The sequence below is a fragment of the Myotis yumanensis genome, unplaced genomic scaffold (genome assembly GCF_028538775.1).
Source record: "Myotis yumanensis isolate MYYU_CA2020_CCGP unplaced genomic scaffold, mMyoYum1.0.hap1 SCAF_18, whole genome shotgun sequence".
Classification (NCBI taxonomy): Eukaryota; Metazoa; Chordata; class Mammalia; order Chiroptera; family Vespertilionidae; genus Myotis; species Myotis yumanensis.
The window spans coordinates 10266933-10293179 of record NW_027223769.1 but is presented as its reverse complement, the minus strand read 5'-3'; the positions used below and the strand labels follow the sequence as shown (position 1 = coordinate 10293179).

General features: G+C 46.2%; 1 protein-coding gene across 1 annotated transcript in view; it reads left to right on the top strand.

The window, feature by feature from the left end:
* The window catches only part of WDR88 (WD repeat domain 88), a 36928-nt gene extending 10681 nt beyond the window's left edge, over nt 1-26247 (top strand). The window contains 11 exon segments of the mRNA XM_070398746.1: nt 817-927; nt 2041-2129; nt 2681-2697; nt 2700-2770; nt 4820-4958; nt 9188-9317; nt 13030-13217; nt 14939-15021; nt 17024-17092; nt 24148-24240; nt 26080-26247. Of these exon segments, the coding sequence (XP_070254847.1) occupies nt 817-927; nt 2041-2129; nt 2681-2697; nt 2700-2770; nt 4820-4958; nt 9188-9317; nt 13030-13217; nt 14939-15021; nt 17024-17092; nt 24148-24240; nt 26080-26247 (1158 nt within the window).

Sequence of the window (26247 nt, the reverse complement as noted above, 5' to 3'; positions counted from 1 at the left end):
GATTCTCAAGTCTATTTTATCGATCTATGTGTTTATCCTATGCCAGTCCTACACTGTCTTGATTGTTGTAACTTTTATGTAGTAAGTTTTAAAATTGGGAATTGTGAGCCCTCCACCTTTTATTAAAAAACAAATTTCTTTCATTCATTGATTCTAGAGGAAGAGGGAAGTAGGGTGGGATGGAGGAAGGAAGGGAGGGAGGGAAGGAGTGGCAGGGGGAAGGAAGAGGGAAGAAGGGAGGGAGAGGGAAAAAACCACTGATTTGTTGTTCTAGCTATTCATGCACTCATTGGTTGACTCTTGTATGTGCCCTGACCAGGAATCAAATCCGCAACCTTGGCATATCATGACAATGCTCCAACTAACTGAGCTACCCAGCCAGGGCCACCTTTATTCTTTTTAAAGATTGTTTTGGTTATTCTTCTTCTTTTAAATTTCTATATAAATTTTAGGATCAGCTTGTCAATTTCAGCTAGGATTTTGATGGGTTAGTGTTGAATTTGTAAATCATTTTTAAGGGTATTTTCATCTTAATAATAGTAATTCTGCTAATCCATGAACATAAGATGTTTTCCCACTTATTTAAGTGTTCTTAAAAATTTCTTTCAACAATGTTTTGCAATTTTCAGAGTATAAATTATATATTTTTGTTAAATTTATTCCTATTTTGATGCTTTTATAAGTGGATTTTCTTCTTAATTCTTTTCTAGGTTGTTCACTGCAAATGTATAGAAATACAGTTGATTTTTAAAATATTGAGCTTGTATTCTGCAACCTGCTGAAATCACTCTGTCTATCTTTTTTTTTTTTTTTCAGATTCCATTTCAAATTCTGACTGGACACCAGCAACTTGTGAGTTCTTGTCACTTCTGTGTGAATGACACAAAGCTCCTCAGTGGCTCCTTTGACTACACCGTGAAGCTGTGGGTAGGTGGTGGAAGCAAAGCATCCTGTCAGCTCACAGTTACCTCTTGTAGAGAGTTCCCCAGTGCTGAAGTCCAGGTCTCAAGGATCACAAGGATTTGGGGAGGCCTTTTTGAGCAAAGTGCAGGAAGGAGAAACGAAAACCGGGGCTCACATGAGTGTGAAGCTACTGGAGAGAGATGAGGTTAGTGTAGCAGCTGTTAGACTGTTGGTTTGGAAACAGTGGGAGCAGGGGATAGAGACCACTGGCCTGGGAGCACTTCACCTTTTGTTGGAGAGTCCCAGTGTGTCTAGGGCCTACCTGGGGTTCGAGCTGTGTCATCTCTTTGGGTCGCTTATTTGGAAAACTGAGTTCCATCCACAGAGATGGTATGGCCAGGCCTTACTGGTCACAGAGGATAGAAAAGTGGCCAGGCCTGGGATCTGTTTATGATGGGAAGGTGGGAGAGGCAGACCTGAGATCAGTATCCAAGGTACAGGAAGCAGGGGAACGAGGAACAGGGGTGTGTGTCATGATCAGACAAGGTTGCAGAGAGGAGCCGCCAAGAGCTCTTCTGAAGCCTCCTGGGCAGAGCCAGCAGACCCTGGCAGGTCTGTTGAGGGGCATTGCTGATCAGTCAGGAGCAGGGCTGGGGGTGGCAATGCTCACAGATGACTGTGTGGCTGGAGCTGGGCGCACGGTGGAGGACAGTCAGCTCTGAGTTTTATCATCTCCTCTAGCTTCAGGGCAGGAGAGGGACAGGGTGGAATGAGTCAAGGACGGTTCCTGCACCTTGGGCAGGGAGTGGCATTCCCGGGTTCTGGTTCAGGTAACCGGTGGAGGAGAGCTTGGAGGAGCATCTTTTCTGTTATTGGTGGGTACCAAGGCCAGGAAGACTAGGCAGGCGGGTTTGGGAACTGTCCAAGTGGTTCAGGCCCCACATTTGGGACCCCCTCGCTGTGTGACCCTGGACGATGTCCTTTCACCCTTTTGAGCTGGACGAGAGTCGTAGAGCAGGTGGTTCTCATACTTTGCTGTCACAGACAGGCTCAGGGCCGATGTGGAACTCAGTCCACAGCTGCAGTCAGTGCCTCAGTGACCTCTCGCTCTCTGTCCCTCTCTCCTGTTGATTTGAGGATGCTATGGATGGATCTATTATCCGGGATTTTGACGACGGGCCCAAGGCTCCTGTTTTGGAGTGCAGTGTCACGGCTGACAGCAGAAGGTGACCTTTGCTTCCTTCCCACGGGTCAGGAGCAGCGAGAGTGAGAAGGCAGGCCAGTGGGCAGCACACCAGGGACAGTTGAGTAAAAACAATGTGGGAATTTAATTTTCGTGGAAATTTATCTTACGTAGTGGACAACGATTGCCTTGGAACATGCAATATAATGAGGCAAAGGTACATTTTTATTGTTTTACTAAATGTGCAATAAAACATTTTAGAATGAAATGAGCTATCAACGTGTGTTTTTTTCTTTTAAAAATTAGACATGTGAGCAGAAGTGATTGATACTTGTGAGTTGTAGCTATCGCCTTAGAAGAAGAGATGATGTATGTCTTTAACGCCCTAAACATGAAAGAACAGATCTGGGCGGCTGAGGGAGGGAGGGAGGAAGAGGTGGTGCTGGTGCGCTTTTGTGTCAGGTTCTCTCTGTGTTCAGTGAGAACCCACCTGGAGCATCTTTAGAGAGATTACAGTGTTATTTGCAATCTTGGTCCTAAATGATCAAAATTTTCTATGAGGAAACCACATGCATAACTGTCTCTGTCATAAAGACCCTGTGCTTGTCATGTTATTCCAGAATTACTGCGGCGGCCTACGACAAAACTCTGAGGACCTGGGACCTTGAAACAGGCAAGCTGCTGGTAAGCATGCCCTGCCCAGTGGAGGTGTCAGTGCATGGGGTCTTGCCGGGCCTCAGGGAGCCTTGGGGTGGGAAGAGAAGCCAGTCTTCCAGCAAAAGAGAATTTTCTCAGGGACCCAAGATGATGGAGCATGGGCATCGGGGAAGGAGAGCTCGCAGGAGCAGGCAGGAGCAGGGCTCTGCTTGAAGGACGGATACCAGTGGGGTGGGGGTGGGGATAACGGGTCATGGCATTTCAGGCTGAGGGAAAGAGACCCTCCTCTGTGAGGTCGGGATTCATGCGGCAAGAAGTAGCACAGAGGCCAGAGGAAAAGGCCCCTTGGCCAGAGCATAAGGGTCTGGGCCTTTCCCCATCTGTTCTCCATCTTGGAGAGGCCACCACCCATCACCCAAACTGCCCTGAGACCCCCTCTCTCCTGCCCAGTCCCCAGCAGCCCGGCCCTGCTCAGGCATCTCCTCAGGGTCTCCTATCCCTTTCCCAGTGCCCTTCCCCCAGCAGCTCCTCATCGCCTCTCCTCTCCCTTCCTCCTCTTTTCTCCCCTGGAAAAAACAATCTTTCACCAAGGCCGGTGTTGCTCAGTGATTAGAATGTCAGCCCTCACACCGAAGGGGCCCGAGCTTGATTCCCGGTCAAGAGCACATACCTGGGGTGCAGGATCCATCTCTGGCCCTGGTTAGGGGGCGTAGGGAAGGCAACCAATCCCTGTGTCTCTCTCACATCAATGTTTTTCTCTCTCCTCTTCCTCCCCTCCTATCTTCTTCTCACTCTCTCTGAAAAGCAATGGGAAAATATCCTCGGGTGAGGATTAAAAAATAATAAATAAACAATCTTTCTCTTAGTGCAAAGGTCAGTTTATATTCATTGTAAACTTTTTTTTACAAAGACAAGTCAAGATAAAAAAAACACACAACAACAACCCAAAATTAAAAACCTTAAGACCCCCAGAGATTATAGTTAACATCTTGTCTCTTTTCCTATGTTTACATATGTTTACATAGGAACACAGACAAATATGTTCTGTTAACAACATAGCATCATTTCAGTACACATCAGCATCATGCTTTTTACTGGGTGTGTGGATTCCATGGGACAAATAGGTCATGCTGTGCTCCACCATTCCCTGGTACAGGGCATCGGCTGCTTTCACTCCGTCATAAACAATGATACAACGAGGAAAGTTTGCATATAATTTTTATACATATGCAGCAATATTTTTTTGGATACAGAGCTGGATTTTATTACTAATTTGGTACAGAAACATGGTGCTTTTTAAAATTACTCTCCAGAAATCTGTGCCAACTCATACGCTTGGCACTGGAGGAGAGCACACTGTCTCCCACCTTCACATATCAGATATCATAATTTAAAAAAAATCTAACCAGTTTTGTAGGTGAAAATGAGACTACCCTTGACCTTTGAGCATTTTATCAAATGTTTACTTCTTTTTTTTTTTAAATATATTTTATTGATTTTTTACAGAGAGGAAGGGAGAGAGATAGAGAGTTAGAAACATCGATGAGAGAGAAACATCAACCAGCTGCCTCCTGCACATTTCCCACTGGGGATGTGCCCGCAACCCAGGTACATGCCCTTGACCGGAATCGAACCTGGGACCTTTCAGTCCGCAGGCCGACGCTCTATCCACTGAGCCAAACCGGTTTCGGCAAAATGTTTACTTCTTCTCTTGTAAATTTCCTGTTCTTGCCTCCAACCAGTTTTCCTAATTTGGATGCTTTCTTTGCCAAAATGGACAGGGATAAAGTTGGCCATTACTAGAACCTCGCTGCCGGTTCTGCTGGGTGTTCTCCCTGCCCTTGTTCATCAATCCTGGACATAGATTAATTAATTACACGTATTAATTAAAACCAAGTGAACTTAAAAATTCAGTTTCTTATTTGTACTCTCCCACTGTAAGTGCTCAAGGGCCACATGTGGCCAGTGGCTAGGATATTGGACAGCATATAGATGGAACATTTTTATCGTCACAGAAAGCTCTACTGAGCAGCTGGGCTAGAGAGTAAACAACTTGTTAATCATGGCCTATTTCAGTGGAAGATCAGGCATGAAGGCTTCATCACCTCCTGTAACTTTTCTCCTGATGGTAAATATGTGGTCTCGGGCTTGGATGTGGATCACGGAATCTGTATAACAGACGCAAGAAATGCCATGACTGTGGCACACATCAAAGGTGAGTTTGCATGGGTTCCCTGCTCTGTTCTGTCGGCCATGGTAACAGCTGCTTGTCACTTGACTGACCGACTTTCAATTGCTTTATTTGGTGAAACTGTAATAATATGAGCCACATAATTAATGATGGGACACGGATTGCTAAAAACACTATCTGTTAGTACGAAGACTGGTCCTCATCAGTTAAACTTTTTCGTTCAGTTTGTGCTTGTAATAAATGAAACAATGTTCTGCTCCAACCTCACGTAGACATTTAAAGCCCAACCTCCTATTGAATGGAAGCTCAGCCTTCTTAATGTTTTGCTCTACTTTCTAAATATTAAAATAATAATTATTGTATGTCAATTTCCTGGTTGTGATATATCATTATGCGAGATGCTACCACTGGGGGAAACTGTGCGTACAGGATCTCTTCATGTTATCCTTGTAACTGCATGTTAGTTGACAGTTATCTAATCTAATAAAAGAGAAACATGGTAATTGGCATACGACCGCTACCCTTTTCATTGGCTAATCAGTGAGTATATGCAAATTAACTGTCAGCCAAGATGGCGGCCGGCAGCCAGGCAGCTGGAAGCGAACATGAGGCTTGCTTGCTCCAGTGACTGCAGACTCCAATGTTCCCCGCCTGCGCTGCTGGCCTCTGAGCTGGCAGTTTGAAACATTCTAACAAATATAGGCCGGGATCTCAGAGCTGAAGTTATACATTGTTTCAATTACAGAACGGCAAACAAACCAGCAGCGGAAGCCTCAGAGCTAGAGCCAGAGCTAAAGCTGGCCCAGAATAAAAAAGAAAAAAAAACAAAAAAAGGAGCGGTTGGGAGCTTCAGTTAATCGCCAGCCTTAAGGCAGCTCTCAGCCCCTCATCCAGGCTGGCCAGGCACCCCAGTGGGGACCCCCACCCTGATCCAGGACACCCTTCAGGGCAAACCAGCCGGCCCCCAGGCTTCTGTCCTATATAGTAAAAGGGTAATATGCCTCCCAGCACCGGGATCAGCGGAGCCTCGAGGCCTCCTGGCACCAGATCAGCGTGACAGAGGGCAGCGCCCAAACACCCTGATCGCCCTGCGGCTCTGTGTGTGACAGGTTGCGGTGCCCCAACCCCCCCCACCCCTCCACAGGCCCTGCTCTGTGTGTGACAGGGTAGAGCCATAACCTCCCCATCGGCCCTGCCCTGAGTGTGACAGTGGCGGCGCCCCAACCCCCTGATCGGCCGTGCTCTGTGGGTGATAGAGGGCAGCGCCCCAACCCCCCACCCCCCGACGGGCCCTGCTCTGTGTGTGACAGAGTAGAGCCATAACCTCTCCATTGGCCCTGCCCTGAGTGTGACAAGGTGCAGCTCCCCAACCCCCTGATCCGCCCTGCTCTGTGTGTGACAGGGGGCGGTGCCCCAACTCCCCTATCGGCCTTACTCTGTGAGTGACAGGGGGGAGCTCCTCAACCCCCTGATGGGCCCTGCTCTGTGAGTGACAGGGGGGAGCTCCCCAACCCCCTGATTGGCCCTGCTCTGTGCGTGACAGGGGGTGGCGCTGCAACCTCCCCATCGACCCTGCCTTGAGTGTGACAGGGGGTGGTGCCCCAACCCCCCAATCGGCCCCACCCTGAGCGTGACTAGGGGTGGCATCACAACCTCCAGATCCGCCCTGCTCTGTGCATGACAGGGATTGGGCCTGCCCTCTGCCACCCGGGAGCAGGCCTAAGCCAGCAGGTCGTTATCTCCCGAGGGGTCCCAGACTGCGAGAGGGCACAGGCCGGGCTGAGGGACGCCCCCCTCCCCCCCGAGTGCACAAATTTTTGTGCACCGGGCCTCTAGTCTAATCTAATAAAAGACAAACATGCAAATCGACCGTACCTTCGCTATGCTTTAAGCCACGCCCACCAGCCAATCAGAGTGACTATATGCAAATTAACCCAACCAAGTTGGCGGCCGGCAGCCACAGAGCTTGAGCGAGCAGGAGGTTTGGTTGCTCCAATGATGGAGAAAGCCAAGCTTCCTGCCGGCCACGGCCGGCTCTGAGCTCTACTCAAGGCAACAAAGTTTCAATTATAGAAGATAAATAAACCCCAGATACCTGCTTTCAGCCAGCCGTGGCCACAGAGCTGGAGTGAGCAGGAGGCTTGGGTTACCCCTGGCGATGGAGGAAGCCAAGCTTCCCGCCCACCCTGGCTGGCTCTGAGCTCCACTCAAGGCTACAAAGTTTCAATGATAGAAGGTAAATAAATCTCAGAATAAAAAAGAAAAAGAAAAAAAGGAGAGGCTGGGAGTTTCTGTCGCCAGGGGGATTGGCCAGCCTGAAAACAGCCATCAGCCCCTCACCCAGGCTGGCCAGCCACCCCAGTGGGGACCCCCACCCTAAAGGGGGTGTGACCAGCCTGCAAACAGCCATCAGCCCCTCACCCAGGATGGCCAGGCACCCCAGTGGGGACTCCACCCTGATCCGGGACACCCTTCAGGGCAAACCAGCCGGCCCCCACCCATGCACCAGGCCTCTATCCTATATAATAAAAGGGTAATATGCAAACTGACCCTAAGAGCAGAACAACTAGGAATCACTGGTCACTATGACACACACTGACCACCAGGGGGCAGACACTCAATGCAGGAGCTGCCCCCTGGTGGTCAGTGCGCTCCCACAGGGAGAGCTCTGCTCAGGCACAAGCCAGGCTGATGGCTGCCAGTACAGCAGTGGTGGTGGGAGCCTCTCCTGCCTCCTCAGCAGCACTAAGGATGTCCGACTGCAGCTTAGGCCTGCTCCCTGCTGGCAAGTGGACATCCCCCGAGGGCTGCCGGGCTGCCAGAGGGATGTCTGACTGCCAGCTTAGGCCTAATCCCCCGGGGAGCGGGCCTAAGCCAGCAGGTGGTCATCCCCTGAGGGGTCCCAGACTGCAAGAGTGCACAGGCCAGGCTGAGAGACTCCCCTAAGTGAACAAATTTTTCTGCACCGGGCCTCTAGTAGCAAAATAAATAGTTAAAAAATACATAATCTTTGTAATAAAATTTGATGTGTAAAGTCAAAAGTTAAAGACTGTTGTACCTGTCCTGTCTCCTCCTCAGAGATGCTTATTATAAACAATACTAGAGGCCCGTTGCACAAAGATTCGTGCAATAGGCCTTCTTTTCCCCTGGCTGTCAGCACCAGTTTTCCTTTGGCACCCGGGACCCAGACCTTCACTCTGGCCACCGCCTTCCATCTTTGCTCTGGACACAGTCCTTGCTGTGGCTGGAGCCTTCAATCTTTGCTCCTCACTCCAGCCGGAGTCTTCAGTCTCCAGCCAGAGCTGCTCCTGTAGCTCCTTCTGCCCCCCACCCTCCCTTTCATAGCTTGATCGCTGCTTTGCCTGTAGACCTTGCCGATGGGCTCCTGGGTCCTGGGGGGCTGCCTTACCTGCGGCCTGGCTTTCCGGCAGCTCCTGGGGTCGCACACAGGGGCCTGGATGGCGGCTCCCAGTGTCCTGCCCTGCCTGCAGTATGCAAATTAGCCGCCATCTTTGTTGGCAGTTAATTTGCATATCACGCTGATCAGCCAATGGCGATGGTAGCGAAGGTATGGTTAATTACCATGTTTGTCTATTATTAGATAGGATGTTGCTGGGTGGCCTTCCTGAACTGTGTGTGTGTGTGTGTGTGTGTGTGCACACACAGTGTTATTTCCTGTATGTGCTTTATGTCTGTTTTTAGCAATGTGGACCCAATATATGTACAGAGCCTCACAGCTTGTATGTTTCCCTTAATGTGTCACATCCTACTCTACCTCTCCTCACTCTCTGGGTTCTAGCTGCTCACCATGCTTCTCCATGCCCTGTCCCACCTCCAAGCTTTTGCTCATGCTGTTCCTTCTACCTGGAGCACTCTTCCTGTCCTGCTTCCCTTGACAACTTCTGGGCCTTCCTCGACCTCTCAGGGCTGCCCCAGGCTGGGCCAGACTTATGCTGGCCAGGAGCTGTGAGATACCTCTCCCTCCTCTCATGGCCCCTCGCATGCAGCGGGGCATGGCCCACTCAAGGGTGAATCCACATCGGACTGGGAGCTCTGCTGGGACAGGGAGCAGATAGGCTGTGTTCCTTGTTCAAAGCCTGGCACATGTGGTAGGCATTCAGGAATGTGTGAGAACTGGAATGGTGTTTCTGGACTGTTGTCACTGTTGGGGAGTAGTATAAGCCTCTGGGCCATGAGAAGCAAGTGGCTCAGGATGTGGAACATGGACAATGAGACCTTTCCCTGTGCCGCAGATCATCACAAAAGATCAGTCACAGGCTGCTGCTTCGACCCTGATAGCCAGAAGGTGGCTTCTGTCTCGTTGGACAAGAGCATCAAGATCTGGGATATTACATCCCAGGCCACCCTGCTCACCATCAACACGTGAGGAGGGGCCCCAGGAAGCCGGGCAGCATCCTGCAGCAGGGAGGGGGCAGGGTCCCCATTCATGCCCTCCTGGGTTTGGCCTGCATACCTTCGGCTTGTTAGCCAGCATCCATGCTGGGCATCTCCTGGGCAGCTATGAAGAGGCTGCAGAGGGGGAAAGGGAAGGCGGAGGGCAGGCCGGGGAAACCACCAGCCTGTGGGATGGGACAGACTTTGGGTGCATTTGTCTCATTGGGAGCCAACATAATCTTAACTGATTTTAACGTTTGCAAGCAGTAAACATAAATATTTTGTTACACACACACACACACACACATACACACTTGCTTCAACTGGGAAACATAACTGAGAAAACTCAAGAGGAGAAGGAAAGTCTACTATATTTACCCATATTTTGCTTACTATGTTCTGTCTTCCTTTCTGATGTTCCAAGTTTCTTTCTTTTACTGCTTTCTTTCTGTTTAGAAAAACTTCCTTTAGACATTCTTTTAGGGTAGGTCTGAGGTCCATAAATTCTCTTAGTTTTCTTTAATCTGAAAATGTCTTGATTTCCTCTTCATTCCCAAAGGCTATTTTTGCTGGATACATAAATCTGGGTTGACAAGTTTTTTCTTTCAGCATGTAAAAACTGTCATGTCACTTTCTCTGGCTCCCGTGGTTTCTGATGAGAAATCCACTGTCATTCAAATTGCTTCCCTCTTTTAGGTGAGGTGTCATTTCTCTCTCACTGCTTTCAAGATTTTTTCCTCTGTCTTCACTTTTCAGAAGTTTAATTATGATGTGTCTGTGTATAGATTTCTTTGAATTTATTCTATTTGGAATGATATATTTTTGAATCTATAGGTTTATGTGTTTTGCCAAATATGGTAACATTTCAGATGTAATTTCTCTGATTACTTTGTCAGCCCCACTCTTTTTCTCCTTTCCTTCTGGAACCCTGGTGAAACAAATGCTTAGATATTTTTGTTATAATCCCACAGGTTCCTGAGGTTCTGTTTTTTCCCCCCATTTTTTTGATAGGTTAATTTATATTGTCCGCCTTCATAGTTACTAATGCTCTTCTCTGTCCTCCCCATTGAGTTTTTAATTTTGGTTACTGTATTTTTCAGTTCTGAAATTTCCATTTGATCAGTCTTTAGATCTTCTATTTTTCTGGGGGGGGGGGGGGGCTGAAAATTTCTATCTTTTTGTTTGTTTCAAGCGTGATTATAATTGCCCATCAAAACATTTTTTAAAAAAATTTAGTCTCGAAACACAGAACTTGGCTGGAGAACCTGGCTGGAGATCCTGGATAGAACCAGGCAAGAGAACTCAACCATGCTGATCTACTGAACGCTGCCTCTGTGTCATTCCTTCTTTGCCAACTCCGTCCACACCTTTGGGAAACCCTGGACCTGCTGGAGCTGGACCCCAAAATTTTCTATTGTTTTAAGAAATACACAGATGGGAAGCCCAGAGCTACAGCATCTGTTGAAGGATACTTTCAAAAACTACTGTCCTTTTATTTTCCTAAAAAAAAAAAAAAAAAAAAAAAAATTTAGTCTCCACCAGAGGATTTTTTTCTAATTGATTTTTATTTTTTGTTAATCTTCACCTGAGGATATTTCACCCCCGCCCCCCCCCCCCCCCCCCCCCATTGATTTTGAGAGAGAGTGGAAGGGAGAGGCAGAGACAGAAATATTGATGTGAGAGAGACACATTGATTGGTTGCCTCCTGCACATGCCGCAATTGGGGCCGGGGATCCAGCCTACATCCAAGGTACATACCTTTGTTCAGAATCAAACCCACGACCCTTCAGTCCGTGGGCTGGTGCTCTAACCACTGAACAAACTGGCTAGGCTAATTGATTTTTAGAGAGAGGGGAAGGGAGAGAGAGAGAAAGTGAGGGAGGTGAAAGAAAAACATCAGTTCATTGTCTCTGTATGTGCCTCAACCAAACCCAAAACTTAGGTATGTGCCCTGATCAGGAATTGAACCCGCAACCTTTTGGTGCATGGGACAACACTCCAACCAACTGAACCACCCAGCCAGGGCCCATCAAAGCATGGCTACTTAAAAGAGGTAGGGATGGGACTGCAGTTTCCCCCAAGATATTTGGCTGGAGTAAGGTGGGTATTGTCTAAAGGCATTCTGTTTTCTCAGGCTCTGCCTTTGGCTAAGGAGAAGGAGTTCATTTGGAGGCCTTTCCTTTGTTCGTCCTTGCCTTGTTGTTGTTGTTACAGGTTTTCCAGTGCCCAGTCCAGGATATATGAAGCAAAAGGAAAACCCTAGGGCCTCACAGCACGCCCCCCTTTGGTCCCAAGAGTCCTGGCTTGTCTGCCTTCTTTTCTCTTCTGTTTGCTCTATAAATGCCCAGGGCTGTTCTCTGTGCTGCACAGGAGGAATAGAGAGAAGTGCATTGACTCCATCTTGTCCAGACATGCACGTGCAACACAAGCACTGCCCCCAAACATTGGTACTAAGAAAAATGGGCTTTGATGAGAAGTGGAATTTGTTTGAAATGAGAACCCATCCTGGAAAATAGATGTAGCCCTGGCCTGAGCCCCAGTGACAGTGTCCAGACTCTGGGGCGGCCTTTATTTTCCATCTCCAAGTTTAAACCCAACGAGAGTGTCTGGGTGCCGAGATGGCTCTCAGCCCAATAGGCACAGGAATTTGGAAAGTTTTACCCTGAATGCCCCTGGGAAGTTGACTCCTCCCCATGCCCCACCACCCCCTTGATCTTGCTCAGTTTGCGCATTTCAAAGAACTGAAACATAGTCCAAAATTCTGACCTGAGCACTAGTTTTGTCCAACCCTTTCCTCAGGTGGAAGGATTGATTTTATGATCCAGGCTACTCAGAGATGCTCATTTGTGTTCATAGATTTGCTTGAAAACTCTGTCTATAACAGGAGATGAGAATCATGGGAAAAATACTTTGAGGATTACAAACAACAAAAAAAAGCAGCAAAGTGCTCACAGATTTCTTTTTTCAAAACAAGAATACATTTAAAAATTGAGAATGGATAACTCAAAACTATAGTAATTAAATGCACAACATCACAATATGCTTTAATGACACTGAAGACAGACAAAGAGAGAGGGAGAAAAAGAGAAAGAGAGCGAGCCGTTGGGGTAAAGAGGAGTGAGTGGGAGGGGGTGGGGCAGGGGGCTGGGGAGACTAGCCAAGCCTCCAGGTCCTGGAGGGAGAGGAGGTGGAGGGTGAACGGGAGAGCCATGTGATCCAGCACCAGGCCTGACGGCTGTTAGTCCCTTAACCGTCCCCACAGCTTTTCCAGCTGCTCTTTGTCCTCAAGCCTCAAGCAGCTCTGAACAGTGCAGCGGTTCTCTGCAGGGGCGGTTGGACCCCAGTGGACACTTGGCAGTGTATGCAGCAGTTTTGTTGTCACAGCTAGGTGTGAGGGCTACTGGCATCTAGTGGGTGGAGCTCAGGGATGACACCCAACATATTACAATGTAAAAATCAGTTCCCTATCACAATGAGTTATTCAGTACAAAATGTCAGTATTGCCATGATGGAGAAATCCCGGAATAGTGAGACATAGTTAGAGCAATTACTGTCTGGACCATTGTAGACAGGAATGAAGTTCATAGGTCACAGGGCATCAGCTCCAATGCCCTCTCCCTTCACCCTCCCCCCATGTAGGTGGGCCATCAGATTTTGTAGGAGCCAAGTGCTAACACGTGCACCCTTCCATCTGTTTCAGGGCACATGACAATGCAGTATCAAGCTGCTGTTTTACCTTCAGCGGCCATTTCCTGTGTACAAGTTCTTGGGATAAAACCTTAAAAATATGGAACGTCCATACAGGGGAGTTTCGAAACGAGGGAGCCTGTGCAACTCTGATGCATGGCCATGAAGGTTCTGTGAGTTCCTGCCAGTTTGCCAGAGACAGTGAGTAACACACACTTAGGCGGATTCTGCGCCTGTGGGAATGCTGGGCAGGGTTCCTCATGTTTCATTCACGTGAACTTTCCTCAGCACAGAGTTGATTTTCAATACTGTTGGCAGTGAGGGTAGATTTCTTTTCCACAAGAACAACAACAACAACAACAAAAAGGCAAGAGAGAGATTCATAGACATAGTTTGTAAGTGATAGAAACTCAGTTCAATGTGGTGTAAGTAGCAAAAGAAATTAACTCCTGAAATGGGAAAGTCTAGGGTCTGGTCTCACTTGAGATGTGGCTGGGTCCAGACACTCAGACTGTGTTGCCAGGGAACCAACTCTTCTACTTAGATCAGCTTCTTTCCTGTATTGGTATTTTTCCCCAAATAGGCAAAGTGGCCCCCGGCTGTTCAGGCCAACAGCGGTTCTGGCTGCTGGCACTCCTGGAGAAAGAAACTCCCTCTGATGGTCCCAGCACATGTCCTACGAAAGACTCCCATTGGCCCAGCATGGGTCACATGCCCATCTCTGAACCAATCACTTTAGCAGGGGATGAAAGGTACTGATTGGCCTGGTCTGAGTGACTTGTCCATCTCCAGAGTTAGAGGTTAAGGTCAGTGCACTCTGAAGCAGAAGGACTGATAATAGGTGAGGGAAATTGGGAAGCTATTTCCAGATGAAGGGGCAATGACAATAAGCTGCCATGGCAGCTAACCCCCGAGGGGGAGTGACTGCTCCAGGGACCCAGGAGCCAAAGGTTAAACTCCTCCATCCTCATGGAGTGTGTGTGGGGAGCACCCAGCCAGTACCCACACAATCACAGTCTCACCTGAGAAATGCAAGGGTTTTTCTGAATAACTTTTCCTCTTCAGAAGCAGCCTCTGTGAAAGTCAGACCCCACTACGAGGTGCCCTGCCAGTTTCTATCCTTGGCTTTATTGGGTTCAGAGTTGCACAGTCAATCGCTGCTATTTGCAGATTCCATCTTTGTAAATTACAGGCTAAAATTTATTTGTAACCCTGGCACTTTTGTGGTCACTCGTGGATATGTGAATTGCGGCAGGGAGCTTGAGTTAGCCTGTGCATGCATTCCCAGCTGAAGTTGAACAAGGTGACTCGCTGCCTTCTTGTTTCATCTCTCTTATCATAGTGTGTACTTTTTGTGGTCTATTTAGTGACACGTTTCACAATTTGAGCTTTTAGTTGGTGAGTTACTGTTTAAGACAGACCCCTAATACAGGGTTGCACTGCTGTCCAGTGTTCCTAAGTGAGACAAAGCTGCGATATGCCTTATGGGGAAAACACATGTTACAGAAACTTCATTCAGGCAAGAGTTACAGAACTGATGGCCATGAATTCAATTCTAATGAATAAACAATATATATAAATAAGGTGTCTTTAAACAGAAACCGACATAAAACAAGGTTATGTATTGATCAGTTAAGGAAATGTGACCAGAAGCTCACAGGAACCTAACTCTGTATTTCCCTTAAGAACAATGGTTCAATATTTGCAAATTCAGTGTTTGCAATGACTTGACAGAATATAGCTACCATTAGTAATGAGAATCAACTGTAGTTGGGGTTGAACCATCAGGAAGGGTCAGAGTGTCCTCAGAGTGAGCCATGAGGCACCTCACTGACGCAGCCTCAGACCCGCTTGGACCTCCCACAGGAGGAAGCAGTTGACTGGGGAAGATGACCCCTTGAGACTCTGGTTTTGTGTTGCAGCATCTTTTCTTGTATCTGGAGGGTTCGACAAGACTGTGGCTATTTGGGATGTCGGAGAAGGCTACCTGAAGCACTCCTTGAAGGTACCAATGCCAGCATCAGATAGAGCATCTGAGCTCTGTTCCTTAGTCATTCCATGTGGGGTGGTGGATGCTGGGGGCACAGCAGACCTAGATGTCGCCTGTGGAGCTGATCCCCCGCTGTGGGGAAGGACAAGCAAATCATCGACAGCGTGAGTGAAATGGAGAAACCACAATGGGCGATGTGGTAGGAACGGACTGCAGGGACAATCCTTGGTGGGTGGGAAGGGAGGGCCTCATGGAGAAGGTGGCCTTTGAGCTGAGAAACAGATGGCAAGGAAGGACTGGATGAGTGAGGCTCTCGTGGGAGGGAATTCCAGGTAGATGGAAAAGCAGATGCAGAAACTCGGAGATGGGAGAGTGTTTAAGAACAAGAGAAATTACTGTGCAGAAGGCTGAATGCCACAGTGAGGTGCTCACAGAAAGCTGTGGGCTCCAAAATTGGGTGCTTTTGGCTGCAAGTTAGAGAAGACTCCACTCAGAGTAGCTCTATAATAAGGGCATGGATTATCCAACATGGCCAGATTCCAGAGGTCGGTGGTCCCAGGACCAGCTCCTTCATTGCCGCTGTTCCACCCTAAGATGTCTGCACACTCCTCGATCCTGTGATTTCATGGCACCTTTGGCTGGGAATGCTTGCATCCATGAGTCTGGGTCTCTCTGTTCCCTGTGACCAAATGTAGACGATGTCCCCTTGATCATCACAACATTCAGCTTCCCATGGCTGTTCTGCCTGAGCTTTCTTCTCCGAGCATTTGGAGGGGCAAAAGGAGTTTATATCACAGCAAATAAATGGCTTAAAACTCAATGTTCAACTGCCCTGTGCTTAAAATTAAGTCCCTTTGTCCTCCTGTTAGTTTGTTCTCACTTTTCCTCTCCTCTCCTCTCTCTCTCTCTATTCTTCCACCCTCAAATTCCTGCCCTTTTGTTATGCACATCAGTTTAACCTTCTCTCTGGTTCCCTGTCCTTCTACCAAACCATGTTGCCTCACTGTCCACCTCTTTGCAGAAGAGAAAGGCCAAAGAGTGATAAGGATGCTAACACAGAGCTGACGTCATCAAATGTCTGGCCAGCAATGGAGTCCATCTCCTCTGAGCTCCTTTGTATCTGAGGAAAACTATCCCCCATTTGCTTAAGTTTGTAGTCACTTGAAGCCAAAAGCCCTCTCACCAATTGGACCTGTGAGTGTGTTCCCTGGAACAAAGGAAGCAAAAGCCTGCAAGAGGTGCTCTGGCACCAGCTGGGAATACAATAATTCTTTTCCTGTCCTCCTGTTTCTAAAAAACACACGGAGGCCCAGCCTGTGCGGCTCAGCGGGTGAGCGTCACCCATGCACCAAGAGTCACAGATTCCATTTCTGGTCAGAGAACAATTCCCAGTAGGGGGTGAGCAGGAGGGAGCCAATCAATGATGTTCCTCTTTCATCGATGTTTCTATCTCTATCTCTCTCTCTTCTTCTCTCTCTAAAAATAAAGAAAATAAAAAAGACATACATGTGTACCACAAGCCTTTACATTCTGTGTTCCACCTTAAATGTCCTTGGCGAAACCAGGGAAGCACAATTACTAGTAGTTACTCTTAAATGTAAGCAACATTGGGTTCTTCACTTTTTTTGTTTTGTTTGTTTTTGTTGTTCTTATAAAACCTTTCTTCTACATCAGCGGTTCTCAACCTGTGGGTCGTGACCCGTTTGGGGGTCGAACGACCCTTTCACAGGGGTCGTCTAAGACCATCGGAAAAACACATATATAATTACATATTGTGTTTGTGATTAATCACTATGCTTTAATTATGTTCAATTTCTAACAATGAAAATACATCCTGCATATCAGATATTTACATTACGATTCATAACAGTAGCAAAATTACAGTTATGAAGTAGCAACGGAAACAATTTTATGGTTGGGGGTCACCACAACATGAGGAACTGTATTAAAGGGTCGCAGCATTAGGAAGGTTGAGAACCACTGTTCTAGATCCTTGTTAAAATTCTGTTTTCCACAGGGCCATAATGACTGGGTGATGGATGTTGCCATTAGCAACAACAAGAAATGGATCCTGTCTGCTTCAAAGGTAAAAGTGGCCAACCTTTGAGTGACCTAAAATCTCTATTGCATTTGTGAGAATTGGTGATAAGAGAAGCCCTATTGTCCAGTAAAATTCTTGGGCAGGCTCAGGCCACACCTGGCCAGGCCGTCCCCCTCCAGGGAGCCGTGTGTACAGGGAAAGGAAGTTCCTCGGCCCCTCATGTGGGGAGTTGCCAGGTATTTCTGGGTCTGCACCACTGGCATTTGAGTTTTATCGGAACAAGGGCCTGGACAGACTGGTAAGTGGTAAAGCCAACCAGAGCCTTGGAGGGGGAGGCATCGGCTACAGACAAGGAGCAGAGATCACCCTGTGGTCCCAGGTGTCTTCCCTCCCTATCTCACTGCATCCTGGGATTCCCATTTCAGTGGCATATAGCGACTAGCCCAGGATATCCTGAGGGCTGTCCTCCAGGTGTGAGGACCAAGAAGTGGGGCGTCATCTTGCCCCCCATCTTTATTAGAGACATGTCATTCTCTAAGCTGAGAGTTTTTAAATCTATGAGACTGTGGACAAGACTCTGCCTGGGCAGTATCAACCCAGGATACTGCCATGCCTGACAGAAAAACCGTATGTGTCATTTTTAATTTTATTTTTTAAAGATTTTTTTTATAAATTCATTTTAGAGATATATCAATGTGAGAACACACACCCACTACCAGGGATTGCACCCCCAATCCAGGCATGTGACCTACTGGGAATCAAACTAGCAACCTTTCAGTGCATGTCCTGATGGCCAACCAACTGAGCCACACCAGCCACACCAGGGCTATGTGTTATTATTTTAATACTAGAGGCCCGGTGGGGTCCCTTGGCCTGGCCTGCAGGATCTGGCCAAAACTGGCTCTCTGACATCCCCTGAGGAGTCCCGGATTGCCAGAGGGCGCAGGCCAGGCCAAGAGACCCCACTGGTGCATGATCGGGGCCAAGGAGGGACTGCGGGAGGGCTCCAGAGCATGTTTGGCTAAGGAGGGACTGCAGGAGGGCTCCAGAGCGTGTTTGGCTAAGGAGGGACTGCAGGAGGGCTCCAGAGCGTGTCTGGCTAGTCTCTCGCTCAGTCCCGGATCCATTGGACCCCAGCAGCAAGCTAACCTGCTGGTTGGAGCATCTTCCCCCTGGTGGTCAGTGCATGTCATAGCGACTGGTCGACAGGTTGACTTTCTGCCACCTGGTGGTCAATGCATGTCATAGCAAGCAGTTGAGTGGTCTTAGCATATCATTAGCATATTATGCTTTGATTGATTGAATGGCTGACCAGATGACCAGCCACTTAGCCTATTAGGCCTTTATTATATAAGATAAAAACATGAAAAAATGCCCTGGCCTGTGTCACTCAGTGGTTAGAGTGTCAGTCCACACACCAAAGGGTTGAGGGTTTGGTTTGATTTCCAGTCAAGGGCATTTACCTGGGTTGCAGGTTCAATCTGAGCCCTGGTCAGGAGTCATTCGGGGGGCAACCAATCAATGTGTCTCTCTCACATCGATGTTTCTCTTTCTCTCTCTCCCTCCTCCCTCCCTTTCACTCTCTTTTAAAAAAAATAATGGAGCCTGGCCGGTGTTGCTCAGTGATTGAGTGTTGACCCAGGAACTAGGAGGCCATAGTTTAATTCCTGGTCAGGGCACAGGTTGTGGGTTCAATTCCCAAAAGGGCATGCAGGAGGCAGCTGATCAATGATTCTGTCTCATCCTTGATGTTTCTATCTTTCTCTCCCCCTCCCTTCCTCTCTCTGAAATCAATAAAAACATTTTTAAAAATTGCTATTAAAAAAAAATGGAAAAATATCCTTGGCTGAGGATTAAAAGAACAAAGAAAGAAACAAACAAAGAAAGCCATGAAAAATGATTGTCAGTTATAACTCAAGAAAGTGGAAAAAAGTAAAAATTAAAACAAAATATGAAAAATGAGTGTTTATTTGAAATTATGTTTTATTCTTTATGTTTTACTTTTCTGTTACATAAATGCTCTTATTTAAATAAAGCAACAATAGGACTAGTTACTAGCAGTAATTAGTAGTAATTAATAGTAGGACTAATTAAACAAATATGTTTAAGAAAAATATAAAACATTTTATAATTTTTCTTTCTGTCCTTGGATACAGCAATTTATTTAGATTTTTAAAAAGTCTTTATTGGAGAGAGAGAGAGAAATCGATTGCTTGCCTCCTATACGCATGACCCAGGGACAAAATGTGCCCTGACCAGGATGATGCTCAACAAACTGAGCTACACCAGCCAGGGCTCAGTGTATATTCTTATTTTTTTAAAATATATTTTTATTGATTTCAGAGAGTAAGGGAGGAGAAGAGATAGAAACATCCATGATGAGAGAGAATCATTGATCAGCTGCCTCCTGCATGTCCCCTACTGGGGATTGAGCCTGCAACCCAGGCATGTGCCCTGACCTGGAATGGAACTGTGACCTCCTGTTTCATAGGTCAATGCTCAACCATTGAGCCACATCGGTCAGGCTGTATATTCTTAAGATACATATATGTAAGACTTTATAAAAAAGAGAACATAAATACAATAGGATTGATTAATTAACTATTACTTATATTTATTTATTTCAGCTTTATTGAGATATAATTGATATATAACATTGTATAAGTTTATGGTGAATAGTCTGTCGGTTTGACACACTTATATATTGTTAAATAATAACCTCCATAGCCTTAGCTAACACCTCTTTCATGTTACATAATACCATTTCTTTTTTATGGTGAGAACATTTATGATCTATACTCTTAATCAAGTTTCAAGTTTATAATACAGTATTATTAACTATAATCACCAAGCTGTACATTAGATTACCCAACATTATTCAATTTATAACTGGAAGTTGGTGCCCTTTGACCAACATCTCCTATTTCTACTTCTTTTTTGTTTTTAATATATTTTTATTGATTTCAGAGAAGGGAGTAGAGAGACATAAAAAAATCAATGATGAGAGAGACTCATTGATCGGCTGCCTCCTGCACAACCCCCACTGGGGGTTGAGCCCACAACCCATGCATGTGCCCTAATCAGGAATCGAACCCGGGACTTTTCAGACCACAGGCCAATGCTCTATCCATGGAGCCAAGCCAGCGAGGGCCCAACATCTCCTATTTCTTCTATCCCCAACCCCCTGTAAACACTACTTACTCTGCTTTTAGGAATTTGGCTTTTTTAGATATCACTATAAGTGAAATCACTCAGTTTGTCTTTCTCAGTCTGACTTATGTCACTTAGCATTATGCCCTCAAGGTCTGTTCATGTTGTTGCAAATGGCAGAATTTTCTTCTCTCTCATGGCTGAACAATATTCCATTGTATCTACATGCCGCCTCTTCTTTATCCATTCATCTGTTGACAAACACAATAGCCAAGATGTGTTTCCATATCATGCCTATTGTGAATGATGCTGTAATGAACATGGAAGTGCAGATATCTCTTTGGGATCTTGTTTTCATTTCCTTTGGAAATATACCCAGAAAAGGGATTGCTGGGTAATATGGTAGTTCAATTTTTTATTTTTTGAGGAACCTCCATACTGTTTTCCATTAGTGACTGTATCAACTTACATTTTCACCAATAGTGCACAAGGGTTCCCTTTTCTCCACATCCTCACAGCACTTATCTCTTGTCATTTTGGTGACAGCCTTTCCTTTTCATGTACCTGTTGGCTGTTTTGGAAAAATGTCTATTCAGCTCCTCTACCCATTTTTTGATTGGAATTTTTGTTTTTCTGTTATTGACTTGTATGAGGTGTTTATATATTTTGGATATTAATCCCCTATCAGATATATGATTTGCAATTATTTTCTCCCAGTCCACAGACCTCATTTTCATTTTATTTATTGTTTCTTTTTTTGTTCTGTTTTGTTAATCCTCACGTGAGGATTGTTTTTTCATTGCTTTTTAGATAGAATGGAAAGAAGGGAGGAAGTGGGGGAGGGAGGGAGAGAGAGAAAAAGAGAAAGAGTAAGAAAAAAAGAAAGAGAAAGAGAGGAGAGAGACACATCGACTGGTTGTCTTCCACAGGAGCCCAACAGGGGAGGATGGAGAGCGAACCGAGGTACATGCCCTTTTCTGGAATTGAACCCGAGACCCTTTGGTGCGCAGGCCAGTGCTCCACCCCCTGAGCACACCAGCCAGGGTTGACTGTTTCTTTTGCTGTGCAGAAGCTTTGTAGTTTGAGATGGTCCCAGTTATTTATTTTTGCTTTTGTTTCTTGTGCTTTTGGTGCCATATCTGGATGTTTATTTTCCTGAAGGTATTTTTAAGATCAAGCTTCATAATGGCATGTAAACTTTGCAGATCTGTGTAGTTTGATACATATTGTTGCATTTGAAATACTGTGTGTATTGTAACTGGCTTTATACAAAATAGTGAATAGCGGAAATTGTATAATTTAATCATATACTCAAAAGTATTAACCAAAAAAAAAAAAAAGAGGCACAAAAGTTTTAAATTTTGATGAAGTCCAGCTTATCTATTTTTATTTTGTTGCTTGTGTTTTGGCGTCAAATCTAAGAAACGACCGCCTAATCCAGTGTGACAAAAATTTACTCCTATGTTTATTTCTAAGTTTTCTAGTTCTTCTAGTTTTAGGTTTTGGAACCCTGGTCAAAAATAACTGACAATAAATGTGAGGGTTTACTAATATTTTGGGCCTCAATTCTATTCCATGGACTTATATTTCTATTTCTTATGCCTGACCTACCCTGTCTTGATAACTAGCTTTGTAGTAAGTTTTGAATCCTCCAAAGTTGTTGTTCTTGTTCTAGATTGTTTTGGCTATTCTAGGTCCCTTGAATTTCCATATGGATTTTAGGATCAGTTAGTGCAGTGGTTGGCAAACTGCGGCTCGCGAGCCATATGCGGCTCTTTGGCCCCTTGAGTGTGGCTCTTCTACAAAATACCGACTTCTGCGCATGGGCCACAAAGTTTCAATCGCACTGTATGTGCGCACCTGCATGTGGTATTTTGTGGAAGAGCCACACTCAAGGGGCCAAAGAGCCGCATGTGGCTTGCGAGTCATAGTTTGTCGACCACTGAGTTAGTGAATATCTGCAGAGGAGTCAGCTGGGGTTTTCATAGGGATTGTATTGAATCTGGAGATCATTTTGGGGGCTAGTGCCATCTTACCAATATTAAGTTTTCTGATTCATTGAACATGGGATGTCTTTCAATTTATTTATGGCTTCTTTAGTTTTAACAATATTTTTTAGATATTGGACTGTGAGTTTTACACTTCTTTTATTAAATTTATTTCTAAGCATTTTATTCCTTTTGATGCTAAATGGAATTGTCCAACTGCAAGATTGTTCACTGCAAGTGTATAAAAATACAATTGATTTTTGTGTGTTGATTTTATATCCTGCCCTCCTACTGAGCTTGCTTATTAGTTCTAATAGCTTTTTAGTAGATTCCTTAGGATTTATTATATACAAGGTCATATAATCTTCAAATAGAGATAATTTTACTTCTTTTCGAATTGGATGCCTTATATTTCTTTTTTTCCACATTAGTATTTTTGTGGAAGATGAAAAACTTTTGAATAATTTAGAACTTGCCTATCTCATCCCCATTCAGTTACCATATGTGCTTTTCACACTTTCTTCTCTACCAAACCTAATCAGGTATTTCTGCATACTGTGCAGTATGCTTTGTTCTGGTTATTTACTCTCCAGTCTAGGTGTTTTTGTGTGTTTTTAAAAGACAGTTTTCTTTTTTCTTTTAATTCTCACCCAAGGATATTTTTTCCATTGACTTTTTTTAGAGAGAGAGTGAAAGGGAGGGAAGGAGGGAGGGAGGGAGGGAGGAAGAGGAAGAGGAGAGGGAGGAGGAGAAGGAGGAGGAGGGGAAGATAGAGTTAGAAAGGGAGAGAGAGAGATTGGTTGCCTCCCATACACTCCCAGACTGGGGCCAGGGATTGAATTTGCAACCGAGGTACATGCCCTTGATCGGGAATCAAACCCTCAACCCTTCAGTCTTTGGGCTGATGGTCTAACCATTGAGCAAAAAGGCCAGGGCTAATTGATTTTTTAAAATTGGTTTTTAATTAAACAGAGAGAGAAGAGGGGGAGAGAGATAAACATGGATCGGTTGCTTCCTGTATGTGTCCTGACCGGGGATTGAATCTGTATTCTAGGTATGTGCCCTGACCAGGAATCAAACTCGCAACCTTTTGGTGTCAAACCTGCAACCTTTTGGTATACCGGAGGATGTTCAGGGCCCCTAATCTACTTTTACGTGTCTAACTGTCATTAAACACAATTGTGTAGCTTCCTTTTCTGGTGACGCATGGGCCATGCTGTCATTGGTCTTGTAATTGTTCTCATTTTCATTATCCTCTTACAAAACAGATCACGATAGTCACAGTTTAAAAATTCTATCAGCACTGTCTGAAACAAAGCTCAACAGTTAATCCATAGGTAGAATCAAAGGCAAACTGTTAAAACTCAGAGTTACAATGCAGTTAAGTTGACTATTGAAGTCGCATCACTGGGAGTGAATCACAGTGATGGGTGATCTATTATTGTGAACTGCAAAGTGTGGAAAACAGTAATGCCCTATGGCAGGTGAATCATCTATGCATATCCATTTGGCATTGAAGATATTTTGCTTTCAGCTCCTATTATGAACTTCCACACCCATTGCTGAAAAATGGGACATGGGACTTGCAGAGCAAAAGCTGGAAAGGTGCTGTAACCAGTTTGGCTCAGTGGATAGACTCAAGCGTCGACTGAAACGTCCCAGGTTCGATTCCGGTCAAGGGCATGTACCTTGGTTGCGGGTACATCCCCAGTAGGGGGTGTGCCGGAGGCAACAGATCCATCGATGTTTCTAACTCTCTATCCCTCTCCCTTCCTATCTGTAAAAAAAAAGAAAGAAAAGCTGGAAAGGTGCTGGAGAAACTGAGACAGTTGGTCACCTGAACCCTGCTCCTCTGCAGGTCAAGTTTCTCCACACGTAACCTGATGAGCTGTGCCTCCCTGGGGCCGCCCAGACCCAAGAGGCCGTTTGTGACCGCTGGTTTGCTGTTTAACTTTTTTTTAGGATAAGACCATGAGACTATGGAATATTGAAGAAATTGACCAAATTCCTTTGGTAATCAAGTGCAAAGAGGCCCATGGCTTAAAGGTGAACCAGGTTGGTACTGGATAAAATTAAGCCAAATGAAGGCTTTCATTAGCTACCACTACAAATTAATTTATTCTTTGAACAAATATTCCGTAACTGGGGAATGAAACCATGAGCAGATTGAAATCCTTGTCCTGAAGGAGCTTAAATTGTAAAAGGGGAGAACAAAGAAATAAGGAAATATTTAGTGAGTCACATGGTGCTGAGTAATTGGGAGAAAAATAACAGGGAAGGGGAATGAGAGTGCTGGAGGCTGCTCAAAGGGTAGACAGGATAGGGCTCATTGAGAAGGTGACATTTGTTCAAAGACTTGAAGATGGTGCCAGTGTTTAGGGGAAGAACTTCCCAACAGAGGGAACAGCCAGTGCGGAGACTCTGAGGCAGAAGTGAGCCTGGTACGTATTTGAGAAGTGGAGTGAGTGAGGGGACTGGGACATGAGCCGGAGGGAGCACTGGGCACACAGCTGGATACTGCCTGCGCCTCCTACACTCTGGCAGCAGACCCTCTGGTCAGGCTCTCAGTGCCCCATTGCCCATGGAAAGGGCTCAGGTGCCTGTGTTTCTTTAGTGAAAGATCTTGTTGGTAGAAAGAGCACATCTTCTGCTTCACCAGGTGCAGCCAGGGCTGGCCACAGAGGTTCTCCCGGGGCAGTGGGGGCCTGTCCCTACTAGGACCATGGAGCCGATACCTGACTGCCACTTTAAGAGGATGAGGAATCTACCCTGGGCCCTCTTGAGTCTTCCTTCCCTTGGAATCCCACAGTCACCTAGGCTTGTCTCCTTTCAGAAGGTCTGGCTGGGAGCCACTGCTTCTGGAATGACTAATTTAGGATCAGCACTGCGGGGTAGGGGAGTGGGGGGTGGGAGCCACATGAATCTCGTTTTTGTGGCCAGCAGGTTCTCATAGCCATTGAGGCCATGTTGGCCCTGAGGCCCTGGAAGCTGACTGACTAGCTACAGAGCAGTGCTGGCCCATGTCCTCCACTTGCCAGGTGCTGCCTCCTCTGAGCCCTGTCATTCTGGGGTTGGGCCATGAGAAATTATACTGTGGAAGAAAGAAGATTTAATTTAAGAAAAAGGCTGGATTGTCTCAGTGGCCAGATTTCTCAGAGGGCCTGCCCCACGCAGGGCTTGGTCTGTCCTCCTGCACGCTTTAGTGTCCTGAAAGGCAAGGGTGGCAAAGCACAGGAGCTTGGGGCACTAGGGCAGAGGCATGCCACCTTGCAGGCTTGTCTCAGGGGACTGTGTTGTGATGGGAACTCCCGAGAGACCTCTCCCCATGGCCCGAGAGCCCCCCTGCCCCGTGGTGTCGCTCACTTGTTTGTGGGAAGCAGATGTAGTGAGTGAGCTGGGCTGCCCTATCGACTGTTCTCTGTGTGCTTTGGCCAGAAACAGGCTCTGAGATGGAGGAGGATGCTCAGCAACTTCATCGTCTAGTAAAAATCCCTGCTTTGTTCAGAAATTGTGCTTATTCGCTTTTCACGGTTCTAATAAAAGTGATGTTAAGGAGTCAGGATATCCCCTTGGCCCCATGGTTCTTTGCACAGAGCAGAGGAGGGGGTTAGAACCTTCTGCCCTGTCCTCTCCACTGCCAAATGCTTGCCATCCTGCCCCCAGAACCCCTGGCAATACTTGCATAGCTCTTTGTGGGGAGAGAGGGAGAAGCCTATGCCCATTCTCTCAGGGGTCTGCAATTCCACCCTTGCTTGGATAGAAGCCCCCGAGAGGAGACAGCTCTCTCCTTAACCTAACCCACGGTGGTTGGTCTGGGTGAGAGAATTCTAACTGCATGCCTTGATCCCTTCTGACTAGCACCTCTTTCTATTATGTTTGAACATTTCATGTCAGTGTGAAGAATGTGAAAGGCCTTTCTCCACCTACGACAGTGACGTCTTTTCTGAAACAGTCACCAAATGTGTGTTCTGCCGGATGGATGCAAGTTTGTCAGCAGAGGCCTCATCATCAGAAAGGAAGGGCTCACCCGCAAGGGAGTGCAGCTTGGGCAAGGATAACTGA